Here is a 20,830-nt window from a genome sequence, read left to right as displayed (position 1 = left end):
TGCAAATAATCCACAGCTACTTACAGACTCTGAGTGCTGAAGCTTTTTATTCAAATCTGCTAATTCCTTTTTATATCCTTCAATCTCTTTCTTAATGTCATCTTTACTTGCTTCTGTCATCTTGATCTGACTTTCCAGGCCTCTTTTTTCCAACTGAAAAGAGAAAATGTGGCATAACCCGTTACTTTAAGAGATCTTCAAACCAGTACAATACATTCCTAAGTAGTTGTATTTACTTGATGAGCTAAGAATGCTACAAGCATCCTTCTGACATTTATTCTTTTTTCTACTTACAAATCATGAGGGAAAATTTTGAAACACAAGGGAGAAATAAAAAAACATAAGGAAATTGAAAGAAATAAAGTAAATGGTTCATGTAAAACTTAAGAGTAATGCAAAATGACAATTTGTCGAAAATTGCATTTTTCCTAACTATACAAACCTGAGGTCCTTTAACAATAGGAAGGTAACTAGCGGCAGCTGGGACGGTCGTAAGCTTCGAACAAGGGGAGAACGGTAGTTAACTGCTTGTCCGGTCGTGCGCGCGGCGGTGAAGAATCACTTTTGCTTTAGGCCCATGCAAAAAGTTGCAGAGTGAGGGGTGGTATGAGGTGGGACTATATGTAAAGGACCTCAGGTTTGTATAGTTAGGAAAAATGCAATTTTCGACAAATTGTCATTTGTTCCGATACGTAATACAAACCCTCGGTCCTTTAACAATAGGAAGACTCACTTCTTGGTGGGTGGAATCTGAGTCTTTTTGGTGAACAGACTGGTGTTCGTCCAACCTTGGAATGCCTCCCTGGTCGTAAGAGCAAGGGAGGGATCCAAACCTCTGTCCGATTGATCGGGGTGTGCACCGCAGGATCAATGGTCAGACCTCTGAGCCAAGTACTAAGAGAGAGGCAAGCGTATCTCTTCGTACCAGCATTGCAAGAACTTGTTCCTGTACAGGAGCCAACATAAAGTTATGGGTTTGTCTCAAGTAGGCATCCACTCCTTCCCCCTTGTTGGAGGGAGTGGAGGATATTTGCTTCTATCCCTAACTAAAGGGATAGATTGGGGCTCGGTTGAGTAGCTTACCTGCATCGAATTCCTTTCCAGCATGGTGACGACCGTGACCCTCTGCCCACAGGTAGAGAGAGAGAAAGATGGAGAAGAGAAGCCAGTCGCACTCTCATTCAACCATTCATTCCTACAGTCACACCAGGAATCGATGCTGTTCTGCCTGCTCGGGTGCTGGGTAAGCTTACACAACGTGTTGAGCAGCCACCACAGGTCCCAAGGAAAAAGTATCCAAGGACTTGTGGGCAATATCCCGTGGTAGAAGGACGTGAAGGTAGTCTGGTTGGCCCAGACACCTGCCTTCAGGACCTGCGCCACGGAGAAGTTCTTGCGGAACGCCAAAGAGGGTCCAATACCTCTGACTTCGTGGGCTCTCGGTCGGAGCGTACGGATGTCGTCACTACCATCAGCCTCGTACGCTCTCCTGATCACCTCACGCAGCCAGAAAGAAAGCGTGTTCTTGGAATACTTCTTTCTTGGTAACCCCAGTGCTAACGAAGAGGCGTCGACACTCAGGCCTGAGGTGTCGAGTTTTCTTCAGATAGCGCCGTAGCGCCCTCACAGGACAAAGCAGCATCTCATCCGTATCGTTGTCGGTGAAATCCATTAGGGAGGGGATTGTGAAAGACTCGAACCTGTCGTCAGGGATCGACGGATTCTGAGTCTTAGCTACGAAATTCGGGACGAAATCGAGCGTCACAGATCCCCAGCCCCTGGAATGTTTAACATTGAAGGACAGACCATGAAGTTCCCCTACTCTCTTCGCCGATGCCAGGGCCAGCAAGAAGAGGGTCTTGAGGGTCAGATCCCTGTCTGACGACTCTTGGAGTGGCTCGAATGGTCTTCGAGTCAAACTCCTAAGGACGAGAGTCACATCCCACTCAGGTGGCCTGAGCTCCCTGGGTGGGCAAGACCTTTCGAAGCTCCTCATTAGCAAGGAGATCTCGAACGCAGTTCGAGATGTCCAGTCCCCTCAGTTTTAGGACGAGTGCCAGTGCAGCTCTATATCCTTTAACTGTGGGTACTGAGAGGAGCTTCTCTCGGCGAAGAAATACGAGGAAATCCGCTACCTGCTGAAGAGTGGCTCTGAGAGGAGATAGACCCCGTCTACGACACCAACCACAGAAGACGGCCCACTTCCCCTGGTACACAGCTGCAGAGGACTGTCTGACGTGTCCAGCCATCTCTGTTGCTGCGCTGCGAGAAAAGCCTCTCGTTCGCAAGAGATGGTGGATAACAGCCAGCCCCGTGAAGTTGTAGGGACTGGACTGCTCGGTGGTACCGCTCTACGTGTGGCTGGGCTAGAAGGTTGTGCCAGTGGGGCATCTCTCTCGGTTCTTCTGCAAGAAGAGCCAGCAGGTCCGGATACCAAACGGCTTGAGGTCGTTTGGGAGCCACCAGGATCATCCTGAGATTGGGAGTGACCAGCGCTCGGCTGATCACTTTCCGAATCAGACAAAAGGGAGGAAAGGCGTAGACGAAGAGGTTGTCCCAGTGGTGTTGAAGAGCGTCCTCTGCAGCTGCCCATGGGTCCGGCACGGCTGAGCAAAAAACTTGAAGTTTTTTGTTGTGCCGGGTGGCGAACAGGTCTATGACTGGACGCCCCCACAGGTTGAAGAGCCTTTCCGCCACTTCTGGGTGTAGGGACCACTCGGTCCCTATTACCTGATCCCGACGGCTGAGCTTGTCCGCTACTACATTCCTCTTGCCTGGAATGTAGCGTGCTGACAGCTCTATCGAGTGAGCCGTGGCCCACTCGTGCACCTGCACCGTCAACTGGTGTAGCGGGAGAGACACTAGGCCCCCCTGCTTGTTGACGTATGCCACTACCGTGGTGTTGTCGCACATCAACACCACTGAGTGTCCCATCAAGCGGTCTTGGAACTCTTGGAGAGCGTAAAACGCCGCCTTGAGTTCCAGGACATTGATGTGAAGGTGCTTGTCGTGATGGTCCCACACACCTGCAGCCAGCAACTCCTCCAGGTGTGCGCCCCATCCCTCGGTCGATGCGTCTGAGAACAGCAGCATCTCCGGGGGGGGAGTGCGTAGGGGCACTCCTCTTAAGAGGTTCCTGTCGTCGAGCCACCAGGCTAGGTCCTGCCTCACCCCTTCTCCGTGATGGACACGGGGAAGTAAGGTGGATCCTTTACCTGTGACCAACTCTCCCTTAGTCTCCACTGGAGAGACCGCAGGTGAAGACGTCCGTGAGGAACTAACTTCTCGAGTGACGACAGGTGGCCGATCACGACTTGCCATTGCTGAGCTGCCTGTTCCTGCCGAGACAGGAAACCGGCCAGCTGCCTCCCTGAATTTGCTGATCCTCAAGTCTGCGGGGCGGACTTGAGCTGCTACCGTATCGATCAGCATACCCAGGTACTTCATCTTCTGCTTGGGTTCGAGATCGGACTTCTCGTAGTTTATCACGATCCCCAGATCGCGACAAAACTTTAGAAGTCGATCCCTGTCCTGCAGCAACTGCGAGCGGGAGCTCGCCAGGACCAGCCAATCGTCGAGATACCTCAGAAGACGTATCCCGTGCGAATGGGCCCAAGCAGACACCAGCGTGAACACTCTCGTGAACACCTGTGGGGCGGTTGAGAGACCGAAGCAAAGTGCCCTGAATTGGTACACCGTCCCGTCGAAGATGAAGCGGAGGTACTTTCTGGAGGACTGATGGATGGGTATTTGGAAATACGCATCCTTCAGGTCCACTGAAAGCATGAAGTCGTTCTCCCTGATGGAGTCCAGCACGGAACGTGCCGTCTCCATCTTGAACCGAGTCTGGCGAACAAATCGGTTCAGGGGAGAGAGATCTATCACCGGGCGCCAGCCCCCCGATGCCTTTTCCACTAAGAAAAGGCGGCTGTAAAAGCCCGGTGACCGATCCACTACGACTTCTACAGCTCGTTTGGTCAGCATGGTCTTGATCTCCTGCCGAAGAGCGTCGTCCTTTGAGGATCCCAGAACATATGTCTGCAGATGGACCGGGTTGGAGGTGAGGGGTGGCCGAGATTCGAAGGGTAGTAGATATCCCTCCCGAAGGACGTCTACTATCCAGGTCTCGGCACCGTAGCGCTGCCAAGTTGCCCAATGGCTCGCCAGGCACCCCCCCACTTCCGGCAGCTGGTGAGGGGGAACGCCGTCCCTAGCGTTTCCCACCTCGCTTCGACTTCTTCCCAGCACCTCCTCGGGGAAAGGAGGGCTGGGAGGAGGGCTGGTTACGGCCTCCTTTTACTAGAAGTTGAAGCAGGAAGAGTCTTTCCTCGGGGCTTCGATGGAGCAGCCGTCTTAGCAGCCGAGGAAGCGCTAGCTAAACTCTTAGGCTTAGCCGCAGATGTACGAGGTTGCCCAGAAACCTTCGTAACTGCCTGGTGAACCAGACCGGTCACTGTCATCAGTGCGCCGTCTTTCCACCGCAGCGTCCACCATCTCTCCGGGAAAGAGAGCGGAGGAACTCTTCATTGGTCCGTTACGTAGTCCATTTACCGCTTTCACGCCCGGCCCCCTTGGCTACTCGTGTAAGGACAGCGTCCCTACGACGGAGAACCAAGTTGGCCCACAGGTTTGCCGTCTGATGGGCGAGGTAGGAGATGGCCCTACCTCCAGACTGGCACAGTCTCCTGAAGTCGGGGTCGTCTTCGAGGGCAGCGCCCCCGGCGTCGGCCGCGACCTTGGATACTGTGAGGGACCACAGATCCAACCAAGAGACTGCCTGGAAAGCTGCCATAGCGGTAGCTTCCAGGCCCAGTGCCTCCTGCTGCGAGAACCATAGGTTCTCCGACAGGAGCTGCTGCAGGGACACACCTGGAGTTAGCCTAGCTAGCTCCGGGTTAACCTGTTTGGGCGGTATTGGATCTACTGATGGCACGTAGAACTTCCGCTGTCGCTGCAGAGGAGGAGGAAGTAGCTTGGAAGACCGTCCTGACTTAAGTGAGTCCTCTCGTCCTGAGACGAAATTCTCCACCTGGTCAAGGACTGAGTCTGCAAGCTCCGATCGCGGCAGTCCCACCGTCAATTTGGGTTCCCTCTTCGGGCCCCAAAATGACTCGAGCCGGGACGTGGGCTCAGATGGTGGTAGCGGCGATCCTTCCCCCAGGTCGTTGTGCTGACGAATCAGCGCAATAACCTGGGCAATAAAGTTCCTCTGGATCTCAGGAGTCACAGCGTCCTGAGGAGTAGGACCGTCCAGTCCCCTCCAACAGGAGCAGCTCTCGAGACCCTCCTCCTTCAGAAGGAGGAACAGCAACAGACCCCTGACGTCGCCTCCAACCACTTGCGCGTTACGACCTGGCTGGTCCTAAAACCATGCCTGGTTCGTGCGGCGTCGTGGCGGGATCGTGAGCGGCGCACCTCTCACGATCACTCCTAGGTACCTCGCTCTTCCCGGTGTAGCCCGAGGAAGTTGAAGGTATAGGAGAGACAGACCTGACGCTCCCCCCCCCGTTCACTGGCAGGACCAGCGTACGTGGGGGGCTGTAGCCGATCACCAACCCGCGGTGGGGATCGTACTGCAGGCCTGGTCGTGCCGCTCACCTGTGGCGAGCGGCTCGACTGAGCACGTCGACCCCGATCTCGTGCGTCAGACGAGCTGCTGCTGGCCACCGTCTCCGTCCGGTCCCTGTGGGAGCGGCGGTCAGGTGATCTGCAGAGCTCGCTTTCGCGGTGAGACCGGTGAGCGTCCTCACGGCACGTCAAACCGCTGGTACCAGCCGAAGCTGGTGCCGTTGGTCGAGGGGACCTCTTCTCAGCCTCAACCCGTGGCCGGTCAGCGACCGTCACGTCAACCCGAGGTACCGGCTGGTCGCTACGAGAGCGGCCGCTGGCCTGGCGAGCGTCACTTGCGCGACTCTCGACAGTCTTCTGCTCCGTGCCTCTGTCGTGACGGTGAGCAAGCTCAGGCGTCTTGACGTTGGCTGCACGGTCGCCCGAAGGAGACCGTACACTCGGACCTTCTCGCGAACGAGAAGTCGAGCCGGTACCTGACTTAGCAGCAGTGCTACTAAGACCAGGCGCGGATGTACCAGCAGTAGCCAGCACATCCTTGGTCCCCGTCTTCTTCTTCTTCTCAGAAGAGGAGACGGGCCCCGTTCCCGAGGGAACAGGAGGACCAGCAGAAGCACCCCCCGTCACGCCAGAGCGAGACGGGCCCTTCGAAGGTCCCGTAGGAGCCTTCTTAGGGGGGGAGGAGGCAGCCTTCTTCTTCTTCGGCTTGGAAGCCTTAGAAGTCGAAGGGGAAGAGGCGGCAACAGACGACGAAGAAGACGATGAAGACGACGACGACATCTTCCTCTTCTTCTTCCTCTTCTTCGTCAGCTCTCTCAGGACGGACGTCAGGTCTTCCATCCACGGAAAAGTCGGGCCAATTGCCGAAGCAACACGCCCCGACTGATCCTGTCCGGAAAGACCTGAGACCGGTGCAGCACCTCCATGACGAGACGCGACGTGGGCAGGGGCAGGCACGGTAGGAGCGGCAGGAACATCAGCAGCAGGACCAGCACCATCAGGACCAGCACCAGCAGGACCAGCAGCAGCAGGACCAGCACCAATAGGACCAGCAGCGACCAGCAGGAACCACCACCACCAGCAGACTCACCACCAGCAGACAAACATCAACATTAGAGTCCCGCATCGCACGCTTCGTAGGAGCGGCGCGAGGGGCTGGGCCAGCAACACTCGCTGCAGGTACGGCAGGTACGGCAGCATAGTCCGGCGTCACAGACCTCTCCATCTCAGCCAAACTCATCATTGGGACGGGCGGTAGATCCAGGGGCGAACTTTTGGGGCAGCGAAAGTCGGGCGTCGGCAGCACATAAAACCCAGGTGGCGGCGGCACGCCCCTCTTAGGTACGGCAGCGATCGGCATTTGAATTGACGCCGTTGGAGTCACTGACGCAATGTGTTGCGTATACACCACATGAGGAGGGGCGGCGTACGCTGGTGTTGACACAGTATTGGTCGTTGTTGTAACCACACCATGAGTTACCACTGCCGACCCCGCTAGCCGTTGAATCAAGCCCTGGATACTGGGGGCGCCCTGCAGTCCCAACGACGCCCACACCTGTCCAAGGTCGTCACTCACAGAAGGCACACCTGAGGGAGGAACAGTCGGGTCAGTTAGAGGGGCACCCTCACGCCTGGGGGAGGACGAACCCCACCCAGAGCGGACGGAAGACCCCGAATACAATTGCACATCCGGGTATCGGGCACCCTCCTCCACACTCGACGGATCGAGTGAGGAGAAGGACTCCGAAACCCCCCCCGCAGGGGAAGGCGCAAATCGTGGGGGCTGAGCTGGAGGCAGGAAGGATGACGAGGTATCCGTAACCAAAGGAGTCGCTGGAGAGCTTTCCGACGACTCCTTGGTCAACCTACGCCTCTTCCTACCCTCGTACAGCACCCACTGCGCCTCGGACCAATTTACACAGACATTACATGGTTCGGTTCGGGAGCATTCTCGCCCCCGACACCGAAAACATAACTCATGAGGATCAATATCTGGGTAAGAGCGGAATCCGCCGCATTTACGCCCCTCCAGCCCGGGACACACTCTACGGGCAGCTGGTGGGCGCGGCGAAAGCTCTTCTTGATCCATGATTAATTAATCTTCACTCAATGAAAAATGAAAAAAAGAGTACTTACAATTTCATTCAAGACCACAAACAAACCAGTCAGAAGAAATTGTAACATCCAAAGCACACGACGAAAATAGCGGGCAGAGCGATGACGAACACGTCCTGTCACACCACGGCCGAAAGCAAAAGTGATTCTTCACCGCCCGGGCGCGCGGCGCGCGCACGACCGGACAAGCAGTTAACTACCGTTCTCCCCTTGTTCGAAGCTTACGACCGTCCCAGCTGCCGCTAGTTACCTTCCTATTGTTAAAGGACCGAGGGTTTGTATTACGTATCGGAACAAACCTTGTTTATTGTGATGTTTTGGAGAGCTATGCAATAATTTTGACTTGGCTTTTGTTCTATTGTTTCCTTAACAACGTCTCACAAATGAAAACGTGTAAATGTCATTTCAATGCTGGTCAAAAGTGATTTATTGCCTGTCACACTCGTTACAATTCAAACACTAGCCTTAAGCCAATAGTGACCTACGATTTTGAGAAGCAGAGCACTGAAGGAACTGCTGTGGCCCTTTCACCATTATGTTTCAGTCCCCAGACTAATTTCACGAGGGTTGTTCAAAGGGATCAGCCCCTTAGTTCATTAGATTTCACACCCTCTCACGTGTGGTCCCTCTGACCTGACCTCTCACCCTGTCCTTGTTTGTCGCAATGTCTCACACCTGCATCTCCACTTACCGACCCAGCTCTCTCGATCAAATTTAGCACTTCATTACAGTACATCCTTTTTTTCCATACCCTTCTCTACCAGAATTTAATGACCTTTCCAGGTACCTGTGAGGATTAGTGGCAGAGATGAACGGATCCAAGAATTTCGCCATCATTTTAACACGTCAGAAATCACAATTTGTCAAAAATTGTATTTTTCCTAACTATACAAACCTGAGGTCCTTTAACAATAGGAATTAACTTACGGCATAGCTGGAATTACGGCCATTGAATCTTGAACAAGGTGGTTAGGCAGTAATTACCGTGGGGCAGGCTAGCCTGCCCGGATGTAAACACTCCACTTTGCCTTTCAGCCCAGGTTCAGATAGAGGGGTGGCATGAGGTGGGCATATATTTGTTAAAGGACCTCAGGATTGTATAGTTAGGAAAAATACAATTTTCGACAAATTGTGATTTGTTCCGATACGTAATAAAAACCTTTCGGTCCTTTAACAATAGGAAGACTCACTGATTGGTGGGAGGAATCTGAGTGAGCCTCTAGAACTCACTGGAGTTCTGCACACCTAGGCTACTCCTCCTGGTCGTTAGAGCGAGGAGGAGTGCCCTGCTGCCTCTGACAACTTGATCGGAGTATAGGAGCTGCGTGATCAAGAGTCAGACTTCTGGGCTTTCCGAAATGAGTGAGGGATCGTGACTCATCCGAAAAAGGTCTGTGAAGAATATTGGCGTCGGAGACATTAATGCAAAGTTCTGGGAAGGGTTTACATTATTGTCAGTCTCCTTCCTCCCCTTGCTAGAGGAAGGAGCAGGATTGCTTCTATGATTCTGATAAGAAACATAAAAAGGATGCTTATCTATAGGCTTACCGCATCAATCGTCTGACCAGTCAGTGTGAGTTCGAGTCCTATCCTCAACCCAAAGGACGAGGAATGGAGAGACGAGGCATGGAAGGGGGAGAGCCAGTCACTCTCGCATCCTTCTTACCTCTACAACTGCCACCATGGACGAGATGCAACTTGTCCTCTCAAGGAGCTGGGTAAGCAAACACATCTTGCAAGCACACACCACTGGTCCAGGGAAATGAAGTTCCAAGGACCTGTGGGCAGTTCCGAAGGGAAAGAAGGATATGGTCGCAATGACCTATCCATATTCCTGTCCGACATATTCATATTCTTCGGAGTGATGTCCCGTACCCATACTGGACTATCCGTCTGCAGCGAAGTGTCTCGCGGTCTCGTATCCCACTGCAGCGAAGTGTCTTGCGGTCTCGTATCCCACTGCAGCGAAGTGTCTCGCGGTCTCGTATCCCACTGCAGCGAAGTCTCTCGCGGTCTCGTACCCCACTGCAGCGAAGTCTCTCACAGTCTCGTACCCCACTGCGGCGAAGTCTCTTCGTCTCCGCAGTGGATAAAGACACCAACACTCCATGGTGGGTGTCGATGGTTATGGGTACCGGAACACGCCAGTAGGACGAAGTAATAACTGATCTAGAACAACCGATACAAAGTCCACAGCGTAGCTCGTGACTATCTTGGACACTTCGACAGCTGCCGACTGACTGCGTTCGGTTGTGTGAGGCGAGCTGTCCATCCATCCGAGGCGTAGTCACGTGACCCTCACCTTTTGAAGGGTTATGCCGAGAGACCATATAAATCGTCTATCTGTTGCCACCAATGCTGGAAGGCGAGATGATGATTCTCTCAAGGCATGGGCCCAACAAAGTCAATTGCCTTCTAGAGACCGAGGTCCCTGATGGCAAGACAGAAGTTCTCATAGTAGTTGAATCTCAACTAAGGAGAAATAATACTATGTGCCGTTGAAGACGTAGGTGATAGGTGAAATGCAGACCTACATCTTCACAGCCGAATCAAGAGAAGTTAACTCTCAAGATTCTGAATGTAGAAAAGTCCCGCTAATGACACCAACCCGCGAAGACGGCTTAATCCCTGTTATTCACAGGGACTGAAAACGCTAAACCGCTACTTCATTGCTGTTCGGTGAGAAGTCGGAGTTGCAATGAAAGCGGAGCGCTTTTCAGTAATGAAAACACAGGGATTGTACTGCCTGAAGAACCACTTCTCATGGGCTGAATCATCATCATCTTCTTCCCAGCTTTATCCAGGGAGGACATCTATATACTTGGAAGTAGAGCTGGCAGGGCGGAGAACAGGCGATGTCTTCCGTTATACATCTACAATTCGGAGTGAACAATGAACAATTGCACACCTACGAATATGAGATATATTTAGAAGACAAACTCAGATGTTTGAAGAAATCATTCTGCGTTATCGCAGCGGCAGGTGCGATGCAGCGGAAGACTAGGCTACAGACTTCTGTTACCGTGCGGTAAACAGAATGATGATAGAGTCTATTGAGATATCTCTGTCTGAAAATTCTCACAATATCCAAGGCGATGCAGTAGAGATGGTCATTCACGTATGCGAGAATTCCAGCCAACCAGAGACCTAAGTCTGTGATTGCCGGGCAGAGATTCGATTCGGTAGTTAATTATCGCAGAGGAGAGAGACATAATCCGACCATGCTATCTCGGAGAGCCAGCTGGTAGTACTGGCCTGCGGCAGGCAGCCCATACACCGCTAGCTCTCACTCACTCGTCATCCTGAGTGGCCAGGTAATCCATTCCAATAAGGAATACGTTCGGCTAGAATCATCGAGCACAAAAAAATAAGCTCGAGCATTTGCATTTATTCGAAACGGATTTCGGTGAATGCAAACGCTGAGGTGGTGTTGTTGTAACAATACCATAAGTATCTCAAAATCAAAACTGGTAACTCCTGGAAGGTTTGCAGGGCAGTCCCGATTTGCAGTTCAATTAAGAAGATACAATTCGTCTCGGTCACAACCCTTAGGAGTTAACTACGGTATTTGCCTACACCTCAGACAATTCAACTGATAACAGAAGCATGTTGCGAGGGCAATATACGCAGTATATTTGTAGGTTCCTGTACATAGACCTCCATCCTAAATTCTCTTCCATTAGAGGAACAAGAATAAGGACTGGAAGCCGACACGCTTCATTCTCTAATAAAGAGAGCGAAGAAGTTTTCCCGAAGGAAGACTTCTTTGGTGATAACAGGATACCGAAGATGATAGTTCAAGCCGAACTGGATGTTCACACCCATTCTTCTCTATTCCGGGGTTGGCCGCCTACTGAGGCGACGGACTGTCAGGTCTATCCAGGCTGAGCCCCTCCGGAGAATTCTTCCTTCAGCAGCAGTACTTCTCTCGAACGCTAGAAATTCCAGGAATTTGAGTCTTCAGCGAGATTCCCAGTTATCGTAGTAACAATTATCTGGGATTCTCATCTCGCCCACTCTGGACCGTGGTTTCGCCCAAGCGTTTGCAGATCGTAGAAGACCAGAACACTCGGAGAGTGCTAGGAACTCCGAAGAATTCTAAGCACTCGGCGAAACCCCCGCCAAATTCATCAGACGATCATCGGGTGGTGGTCCTCCCGATTCCTGTAGAAATCGAGGATAGGGCAAGATCCTTCTTCAACGACGGGGACTTACGTCCGGTAGGACCCAAAGGTCTCCCAGGAACGTAGTCCCCGACGTGGAATCCTATGGAGAACGCTCTGCAGGATCCCTCCCCTTCCCGTTGCAGCCATAGGGAGAGGGAATGGGGGAGGGAGAATGGATACTCGCTCGCCTTCCCAGCGGAACTAGCAGTCGGAGAAGCGAGTACGGGCAGCCATCACCGTGCGGCGATGGCCGCTCAGTCTAGAAAAACGTGACCGTCTGGAGAAAACGTTTTCCCGAGGAGGGTTACGAACTCGTACTGTAGGCTAAACGTCTGCCACCACTGTGACCATCGTCTGGGTGGGGCTGAGCGAGCACCTGACAGGAGAGAGCCGATACCGTCCTCCGAAGCATCCCAGTCCTCGTCGAGGTCGAAACCTCTCAGTAAGACCAAAGGGAGAGCCCACCCCGGTCTCTGCGTGCGTGGTCCAGCCGGACCGTCATGTGAACGGCGGTGATGGTCACTCCGAGTCTGGAAAGCGTCATTCGTTCTCGTCAGCCCCCCACGATCTCCTCCAACCACTTGAGTGAGGATCCGTTGGTCCCAAGACCGAACCAGGCTCGTGGCCGAACTGTAAGAGGTGCATTCATCACGGTCACTCCTGTTCGTCTCGTTCCTCTCGGTGTAGCCTGAGGAGGTTGAAAGGACAGGTGAGGGAGACCTGATGCTCCTACCCTGCCTACTAGCACCAGTAGGCTGGGAGGACTGCAAGCGATCACCAACCCACGGTGACGATCGAGCTGCAGGTCTGGACCAGCGGTCTTCTTGCGGAGAAACGCTGGACCAAGACGGAGTGTCAGTTTCTTCAGGAGAGCTGCTGGTGATCGGGCTGCACTGGTCGAGCGGCTAGACCAAGAGCAGCGGCGACAGTCCCGAGCGTCAGAAGAGCTGCTGCTGGTTCCCCTATCCGTCCGGTCCCGGTGGGAGCGGTGGTCAGGGGACCGGCAGGGTCCACTGTCACGGTGGGAGCGCGAGGAGCGCCCCCCTCGCGATCACTCCTGATCGCCTTGCTCTTCCCAGTGTAGCCCGAGGAAGTTGAAAGGATAGGAGAGGTAGACCTGACGCTCCCCCCCCGCCCACCGGCAGAACTGGCGCACTGGGGGGCCTGCAGACGCTCGCCACCTGCGGTAACGATCGAGCTGTAGGCCTGGTCGAGCGGCTGGACCGAGAACAGCGGCGACGGTCCCGAGCGTCAGCCGAGCTGCTGCTGGTCCCCCTCTCCGCCCGGTCCCAGTGGGAGCGTCGGTCAGGGGACTGGCAGAGTCCACTGTCGTGGTGGGAGCGAGGCCTGTCCTCACGGCGCGTCACGCCGCTTGGACCTCCAGGCGACCGAGGAGACCGCTTCCTCGCCTCAGCCCGCAGCCGATCTGGGACCGTCGCATCAACCCTGGGTACCGGCGGCTCGCCACGAGAGCGATCACTGGCCTGGTGGGAGTCACCTGGGCGACTCCCACCAGTTTTCCGCTCCGTGCCTGGATCCTGGCGCCGAGCGAACTCGGTTGCCTGGGTCTTGGCAGCATGGTCACTCGCAGGCAACCGTACACTCAGTGCCTCTCGCGAAAAAGAGGCCGAGACGGTACCCAGTGTCAAGGCAGAACCTCTGGCGCCAGGAGAGGAGGTACCGGTGTTAGCAGGTACCCCTCCGGTCCTCGTCAACTTCTTCCTTGCGGAAGGAGAGACGGGCCCAGTTCCCGAAGGAACAGGAGGGCCAGCGGAAGCCCCAACTGTCCCACTCCCCCTTAGAGGTCTCTGAGTGAGACTTCTTAGGGGGGAAGAGGCTACCTTCGGGAGTAGCAGTGGAGAGAGCGCTTCCTCGAGGAGGGTTACGAAACTCCTACCTGGCAGGTGAAGCGTCTGCCGCCCCCGAGACTGGTCGGTCGCCCGTCGTCTGGGTCTCTCTGAAAGAAAATGATTAATTAAAAGAGGGCTGGATGGCCCGCCTCCACCGGTCTCTGCGTGCATGGACCCGTAGGAACGTCACGTCAAACCCTGGGCACCGGACGATCGCTGCGAGAGTGATCGCTGGTCTGGCGAGTCACCCGAGCAACTCCTACCATCTTCCGCTCTGTGCCTGGGTCCTGACACAGTGAGCGAACTCAGCAGTCTGGACCCTGGCTGCACAGTCACCCGTAGGTGACCGTACACTCAGTAACACTCACAAGCGGGCGGCCGAGACGGTTCCCGGTCCGGAGGTGGAACCTTCGGAACCAGGAGAGGAAATGCCAGCGGTGGCCGTTACCTTCATGGTCCCTGTCTGCTTCCTCCCCGAGGAAGCAGACCCTTAGAAGTCCCGTCAAGAGACTTCTTAGGGGGGGAGACCACCTTCTCTTTTACGGCAAAGCCTTAAAAGCTGAAGGGGAGGAGGCATGAAGATATGATGATCTCGAAGAGGAGGATGAAGACACTTGACGAGCTCTCTTCCTCTTCGTTTCCACCTTCTGCCAGACTTCTACCATCAGGAGTAAATAAGCCTCACAGGGCAGCGCGGAAGGAGAAGAGAAATTATCATAACAAAACACAGACAAACCTTTGAAGTTCCCTTGGTAATTCCCAAGCGTAAGCGTAATTTCCGGATGAATACATGTCCCGTTACAGGATCAAGATCACTTACGTTAAATACATGTCTCATCCTCACAATAAATACATATCTCGTCCTCATGCAGGTCTGAGCCAGTGTTAAAGGGCGAAAGAATGTAAATAATATGTTAGCATACCTTAGCCGCTGACTCTTAACACAAAAAGTGGGTTTGTATATTAATTGAAAAACTAAGGACAAACCTTTGTTAAGTATTAATATCAAACACTGTATATGTATAACTATTTAAATACAAAAAATAAACCAAATGGATCCCACTGGGAAAAAAGATCAACGACCAGTCAGCCGGAGCTCACAAACATACGTCTTTATCGGAAGACGGCCAAAAGCAAAGTGGAGTGTTTACATCCGGGCAGGCACGGTAGTTACTACCTAACCACCTTGTTCAAGATTCAACGGCCGTAATTCTAGCTACGCCGTAAGTTAATTCCTATTGTTAAAGGACCAAAAGGTTTGTATTACGTATCGGAACAAAAGACATTTCCAGCAGCTTACAAAAACTCAGTATAAATATGGACTGGCATGGCCCATCAAATCGCATTTCACCCTAGCCTGTACCCACAGCATTGCGTCCTAACAAAGCGGTGTCATGCCCAATTCCGACGACTTCAGCAAGCTGATCTGGTATACCTTAGTTTTGGTGATGACCCAATCTTGGTGATGACCCAAAACTAGCCTCCTCTACTACTACTCCATCTGGAAGCTAGACTCTGTCTCAACATCCGTCCTGACATCCCACTTGAAGCTGTCACACCTTGAAGTATCTGGGTGCTGTCTGATGAGGTGCGCTCTTTCCTTTAATCACTGGTGAAGAACTGCAAGAGACTGAAGTCCTTCCGCTGATGCCCTGGCTCTATCTATGCACATTTCACCCATGAACAAAGGTACTGAATTGGAAGTTGATTTGTCAGTCCTTCACCTACTATTCCTCACACTCATTCCTTGTTCTGACTATTTTCCTATTCCCATATTCTTTTCCCCCCCCATCTCTTTCAGAGCCATGTGAATTAGTCAGTGCAATTGTGATAATCTTGTGAAATCATTATAGAAATGTTACTAGATCTTTGCTACTCCTGCTAACAGTAATTTTGTTGCGTTAACGTATGATTTAATATTTGATGGGTATACCTTGTTTTGCATAGTTTTTTCTTTTGTAATGATCATTTTATATAAGCTTACTACTGTTAGTATTTTGTTTACAACATTACCCGCTTTGCAGGTTCATGTAGACTTCCCTCCAACCCCCTTGTGTGCTAGTCTTCTGTAGTTCAATAGTGTCACTCAACATTTACTCCCAGTGCCAATCTAGGAATAGTATTCCTGAGATTTCAGTGAGAGCATAACTTGCTTACAGTGCTCCACCTTTTGTGTTGTGTATTGCTATATCATTAAGGGTTCAATCCACATTTTCATGCACCATATGTGATCACTAGACTTAATGTCATTTTGCTTGCAACACAGTGGCACATTTGTCCTTGATATTGTACATAGTAATCATTTGTGATTCAGTGCCACGGAGCCAGTTACGTAGCACTCCTGTAATTTTGTCTTCTGATTACCTTATAGAATTATATTTGTGAGGGGCCATACGAAGTTCACCTTCAATCCTTTTGAAAGAAATTCATTTTCTGATCATACTTGCAGGCCTTTTTTGGTCTGTTTTGTCATTTCCAAAAGACATTTTTGAGCAGAGCCAGTCCTTTCTAGATTTTCCCAAAATAAAATCATACGCCCTGGCCCTACTCTATGACAAGATAAAGAACTCAGCACGTTTTAAAATGTCCAATTGAAAAAGTGATAAAATAAATTCACTTTACCTTCAGTCTATCACAGAGCTGGAGAGCATCATTCAGTTTCTTTTCAAGTTCACCCGAGGCTTTACTGGCATCCTGAACTGCTTTGATCTTATCTTGAAGAACTGCAACATTTTCCTGAAAGTTGAACATAACTTAATTCACCAACTTCACATTAATTCTTATAAGGACAACTTTCTGCCCAGAGGATGCTATCACTTCTTTGACAATTCTGTAATATCGTTTCCTTTCTATTGTATTTCCTCAATATTACATTTACCGTACAATTCTTTGGAGTTAATATCTTTTGTTTGAAGCAAGTAACACAAACTTAGTGTTCGGACTAAACAAGTCTGTTTTATCTATAGGCTTGTTTTCTGTTCTATCTGACTGAACTGTTACATTAAGTATCTTTGAGTTTAACGTATCCCGCAGACAATTAACTTGAAATCTGTCTTTAACTCCTTCTTGAGAGCATTACAAAATCTTACAAAAAACTCTACTTCCTATCTGCTTATACGACATTGATAATTATTTAGACAAAAGGAAAATTCTATCATTATAGCTTTAGTTCAATTTTCAGTTACCTTAGTTAATAATGGTTCCCTCTCAACAACCTCTCAATAAAATGAATGAAGAATAATTACCTGATGTGTCTCTTTTTGTTTTTCCTTTTCTTCTTCCAAAACCTTAATAGAATTTTCTAGTTTTTCGATGTTTGCTCGAAGACCATCTGCATGCTCACTGGCAGATTTTATTGACTCCTTTAGAAAAGAAAAAGAAATTTAAAAAGTACCAAACCGAGTATACAGCATAGGATTTACCAACATGTGTAAAGGAAAATATTGTTGCTGCTTACTACCCTAGTATCCAAACCTCATCATTGCATTTGTGACAGTGTAAATGATGCAATGTGTTTGAGCAACTAAGCTAATTGCACTAAGGATGTTTGCAATCTCGGCCTATCCTTTCTAGCTGTTAAAGCATTACACCAATGAGGTTGCTTTCATTCTGGATACTGGGCACACATAACCAGTTGATACACAAAAGAGAAATGGTCAGAAACAAATATCTGAATTTTAGGTGACCTAGCAAAAACTTCTGAAGGGATAATGCTGGCAATTATCTAAATCAGTCATTAGTCAATAACCACACTATAATATTTTGCATCTCTGTTAGAAAGACAGTTATAATGAAACTAAATAAGACAATAAAATACTGTAAACAGCTGCTTAAACATGATACGATCATGCTTCACAGAGCCTCAATCCGAGGCAAGGAAAAAACTCTTACATCCTTTTCTCCCAACTGGCTACGCTGTTCCTTTACTTTCTCTCGGAGATATGAAATGGTGTCTTGAGCTGACTTCGCTTCCCGCTCAGCAACACGGATGTCAAGCTTGCTGTCAGACAGTTCCTGTTTAATCTGAAAGTTGAAAGTTTCATTTTAAAAATATACTAATCAATCAAGCATTACATTTCTAGTTTAAACACAAGGCATTTTTAATAGATATCTCATTGGTTACAATTAATAACTTTTCTAAGGAACACTATGACCATGAATTTCTTGGAAATTTAAATAATATCCTGTGCAAAGTGCAAAGCAGTAAAGTAGTTGGAGGCAACAATAGGTATCTATTCCAACCATGTTTTCATAATTACCACTTGCAACTCCTCTGAAATTTTCTTCAAATTCTCTTTGTCTTGACTATGAGCTGTCTGGGCAGAATTGAGCTGGGTTTCCAGGAGCTGGATCTTCATTTGATAAGTTTCCTCAATAGCCTCAGAGGATGATTTCTTGCTCTCCAAGTTATGGACTGTTTCATCCAACTTCTTCAGAAGTAGTTCCAGTTCTGCTATTTTTGTTTGATGTTCACCTGTTGGAATGGGAACATAAAATTTAGAACAAAGGTCAAGTGCTGGGACCTGTGAAGTCATTCAGCACTAAAGGGAAACAGAGTAAATAGGTTTGAAAGGTGTAACAGGAGGAAAACCTCAAAGCAGTTGCACTATGAAACAATTATTAAGAGGGTGAAATTAAGGCAGAAGAAAGATTCACAGAAGTACAGTAAAAGGAATGAAGGGGCCTGCAGCTAGGGATCCCTGCAAAGAACCTTAGGTAAAGGGTAAAGCCTACAGTGAAAAGCATGAAGTGCACCGATGGCACTCATCCACTGCTGGGGATTTTCACCATCAACAATATCCCACAACATTCAACATATAATCATAATATGAAACATGCAGGAAAGAGTTCATACCTTCCCTAGTTCTGACAGCCGACAGCTGACTCTGAAGACTGACTTTGTCTGCCATGGTCCTTTTCAGCTCTTGATCTAGTTCTCGAATCTTAGCAGTATGCTGCTCTTCTTTCTGGATACTACTGGAATCAAGGGATGCAAGGCTGCACCTCGATTCATTCAGCTGATCTGTTAAACTCTAGGAGCAGACAAAGTTACTGTATTTAGGGGTGATCTATGGATTAACATTCATTAATTAATATAAAAATACCAAATTACAATACTTTAAATTCAAGAAAGGTGTGAAAGTTACATCACAAATGCTAGTCAGAAAATAAAAAATACTGTAATAACAATCTGAGCACCAAAATTCCATTAATTAAATTTTGATCTACTGTACAGTGGTCTCTACAATATTATTATTTCACCACAAAATAAACCAATACACTCACAGACCAGTAAACCCCAGATGTTATATTTTGCCAGCAATGCTAAATGGTGTACGCTTAGAAAACAATACTATGTTACCTTACAAAATGCTTACCTTTAATTCTTTTCGTAATGATGAACATTCTCTCTTCTCTTCAGCTAAATGATCCTCCAAGGCTTTGATATGTTTTTTTCTTTCTAAGCTCTCCTGGAAATTATTTGCTTATTAACACTTGTCAAACTGGTTCATATAATTATCTTTAATTTTCATAGAATTATATTTAATTTTCACTAAAAATTTATAAAAATTATCAAACACTAAATAAAGCAAGGATGCGTTGAATGTAATCATTACAAAGCTAGCAAAGATAAAACCTTTCTCTATTCAGCTGGTTCAAAACCAAATTCCAGCTAAAAACAATTTCTATATTCCAAGTTTATAAATGGCTTGCTTTGAACCCCCAACCCCTACCTTGTATAGACTTTTCATGTTCCTCTGTGTAGCACAGGCTAAGTAAAAATGGCTTAACATACAAGACTCGGCCTTGCCAAGTTTAACATTTCCTCTATCACTATCTTAAACTTGTCCAAAATTCTATCATTGATGACAGTATCTCAGAAACCTTGGTACTATTGTGTCGAAGGTAGTATCAAAATAGTACAACCAGTAATTATATATGATCAAATGCACCTCTTGAGAGCAGAGCAATTTATCACTTACACAATCCAAAATGAATCACTATCAATATAATCATAAATTAAATCTAAACATTTCTGGTGATGACTGCCTTCTTGCTATCATACAACAGACTTACAGACTTGAGTGCATACAAATCATATTGTTACAATTAGTATCAATTACAGTTTGACATCCTTTTACCACCAATACTTGAGGAAATACAGTACTGTATACAGTGGTACCTCAAGATATGAAAGGCTCAACTTTCGAAAAACTCGAGATACGAAAGCAAATACGAAAAATTTTACGGCTCCACATACGAAAATTGCTCAAGATACGAAAGGTTGTTCCTGTAAAGTCCAAGATTCGCCCAGATCACAGATAACAATTTTGAAACTCGCGCGCCGCCAACTGAGTAGACTCGCCACCATCCTCCCGCTCTCCCATTGGTTCCTGAAGCTAGTCACTGCCATAAGATCCTGCTCTCCTATTGGTCAGCATCTCTCCCATGATCCCATCATGCATCGTACGTAACGGCGTTCTTCGTCAGCCATTGCTTCTCACCAGCGTTATCGTACGCACGCGGAATTCGTTCATTCACATATACGATTTCGTTTGTTAACGTAAATTCGTGTTAGTGATTTCGTTGTACTACTTTATCGTGTTGTGTGAGAACTTAATTAGTATACTACATAACTTAATTACGTACAGTATAGTCATGGGTCCCAAGAAAGTTGCGGAAGTTCACGGAAAGAAGAGAATGCTTTCTATGCTGACAAAAATGGAGATAATAAAAAAGTATGAAGCTGGCATGCAGTTGAGTATGATCGCTAAGGAATACGGCCGAAATCCGTCAACAATAGGCACCATCCTTAAGCAGAAGGAAGCCATCAAAGCAGCAACACCTTCCAAGGGCGTGACTATTTTGTCCAACAAAAGGAGCCATGTGCATGATGAAATGGAGAGGCTGCTTCTTCTATGGATTGTGGACAAAGAAATCACTGATGATACAATAACCGAGACAGCAATCTGCCACAAGGCCAGCGCTATTTTCGGCGATTTTATTGCCCAAACTGAAGACGACGGAGGAGAGGGGACATCGACGGCAACCCCAGAGTTCAAGGCTTCTCATGGGTGGTTCAAAAAATTCCGTAAACGGACTGGCATCCATTCGGTGGTGAAGAAATTG

At 49.1% G+C, this 20,830-nt stretch overlaps 1 protein-coding gene across 1 annotated transcript in view; it reads right to left on the bottom strand.

Annotated features, from left to right (window-relative positions):
* LOC135202931 (citron rho-interacting kinase-like) overlaps window positions 1–20,830 on the bottom strand; it is a 220,205-nt gene that overhangs the window by 98,238 nt on the left and 101,137 nt on the right. The window contains exons 15-21 of the mRNA XM_064232395.1: window positions 19,078–19,170; window positions 18,555–18,732; window positions 17,959–18,173; window positions 17,591–17,722; window positions 16,945–17,061; window positions 16,322–16,435; window positions 25–153 (exon numbers count right to left, since the gene is read on the bottom strand). Coding sequence (XP_064088465.1) covers window positions 25–153; window positions 16,322–16,435; window positions 16,945–17,061; window positions 17,591–17,722; window positions 17,959–18,173; window positions 18,555–18,732; window positions 19,078–19,170 — 978 coding nt within the window. The remainder of the gene's footprint in view (window positions 1–24; window positions 154–16,321; window positions 16,436–16,944; window positions 17,062–17,590; window positions 17,723–17,958; window positions 18,174–18,554; window positions 18,733–19,077; window positions 19,171–20,830) is intronic.

The sequence above is a fragment of the Macrobrachium nipponense genome, chromosome 33, assembly GCF_015104395.2.
Source record: "Macrobrachium nipponense isolate FS-2020 chromosome 33, ASM1510439v2, whole genome shotgun sequence".
In the NCBI taxonomy this organism is placed as follows: domain Eukaryota; kingdom Metazoa; phylum Arthropoda; class Malacostraca; order Decapoda; family Palaemonidae; genus Macrobrachium; species Macrobrachium nipponense.
The sequence above is the reverse complement of the archived record's forward strand: the minus strand, read 5'-3'. Positions and strand labels throughout refer to the sequence as shown.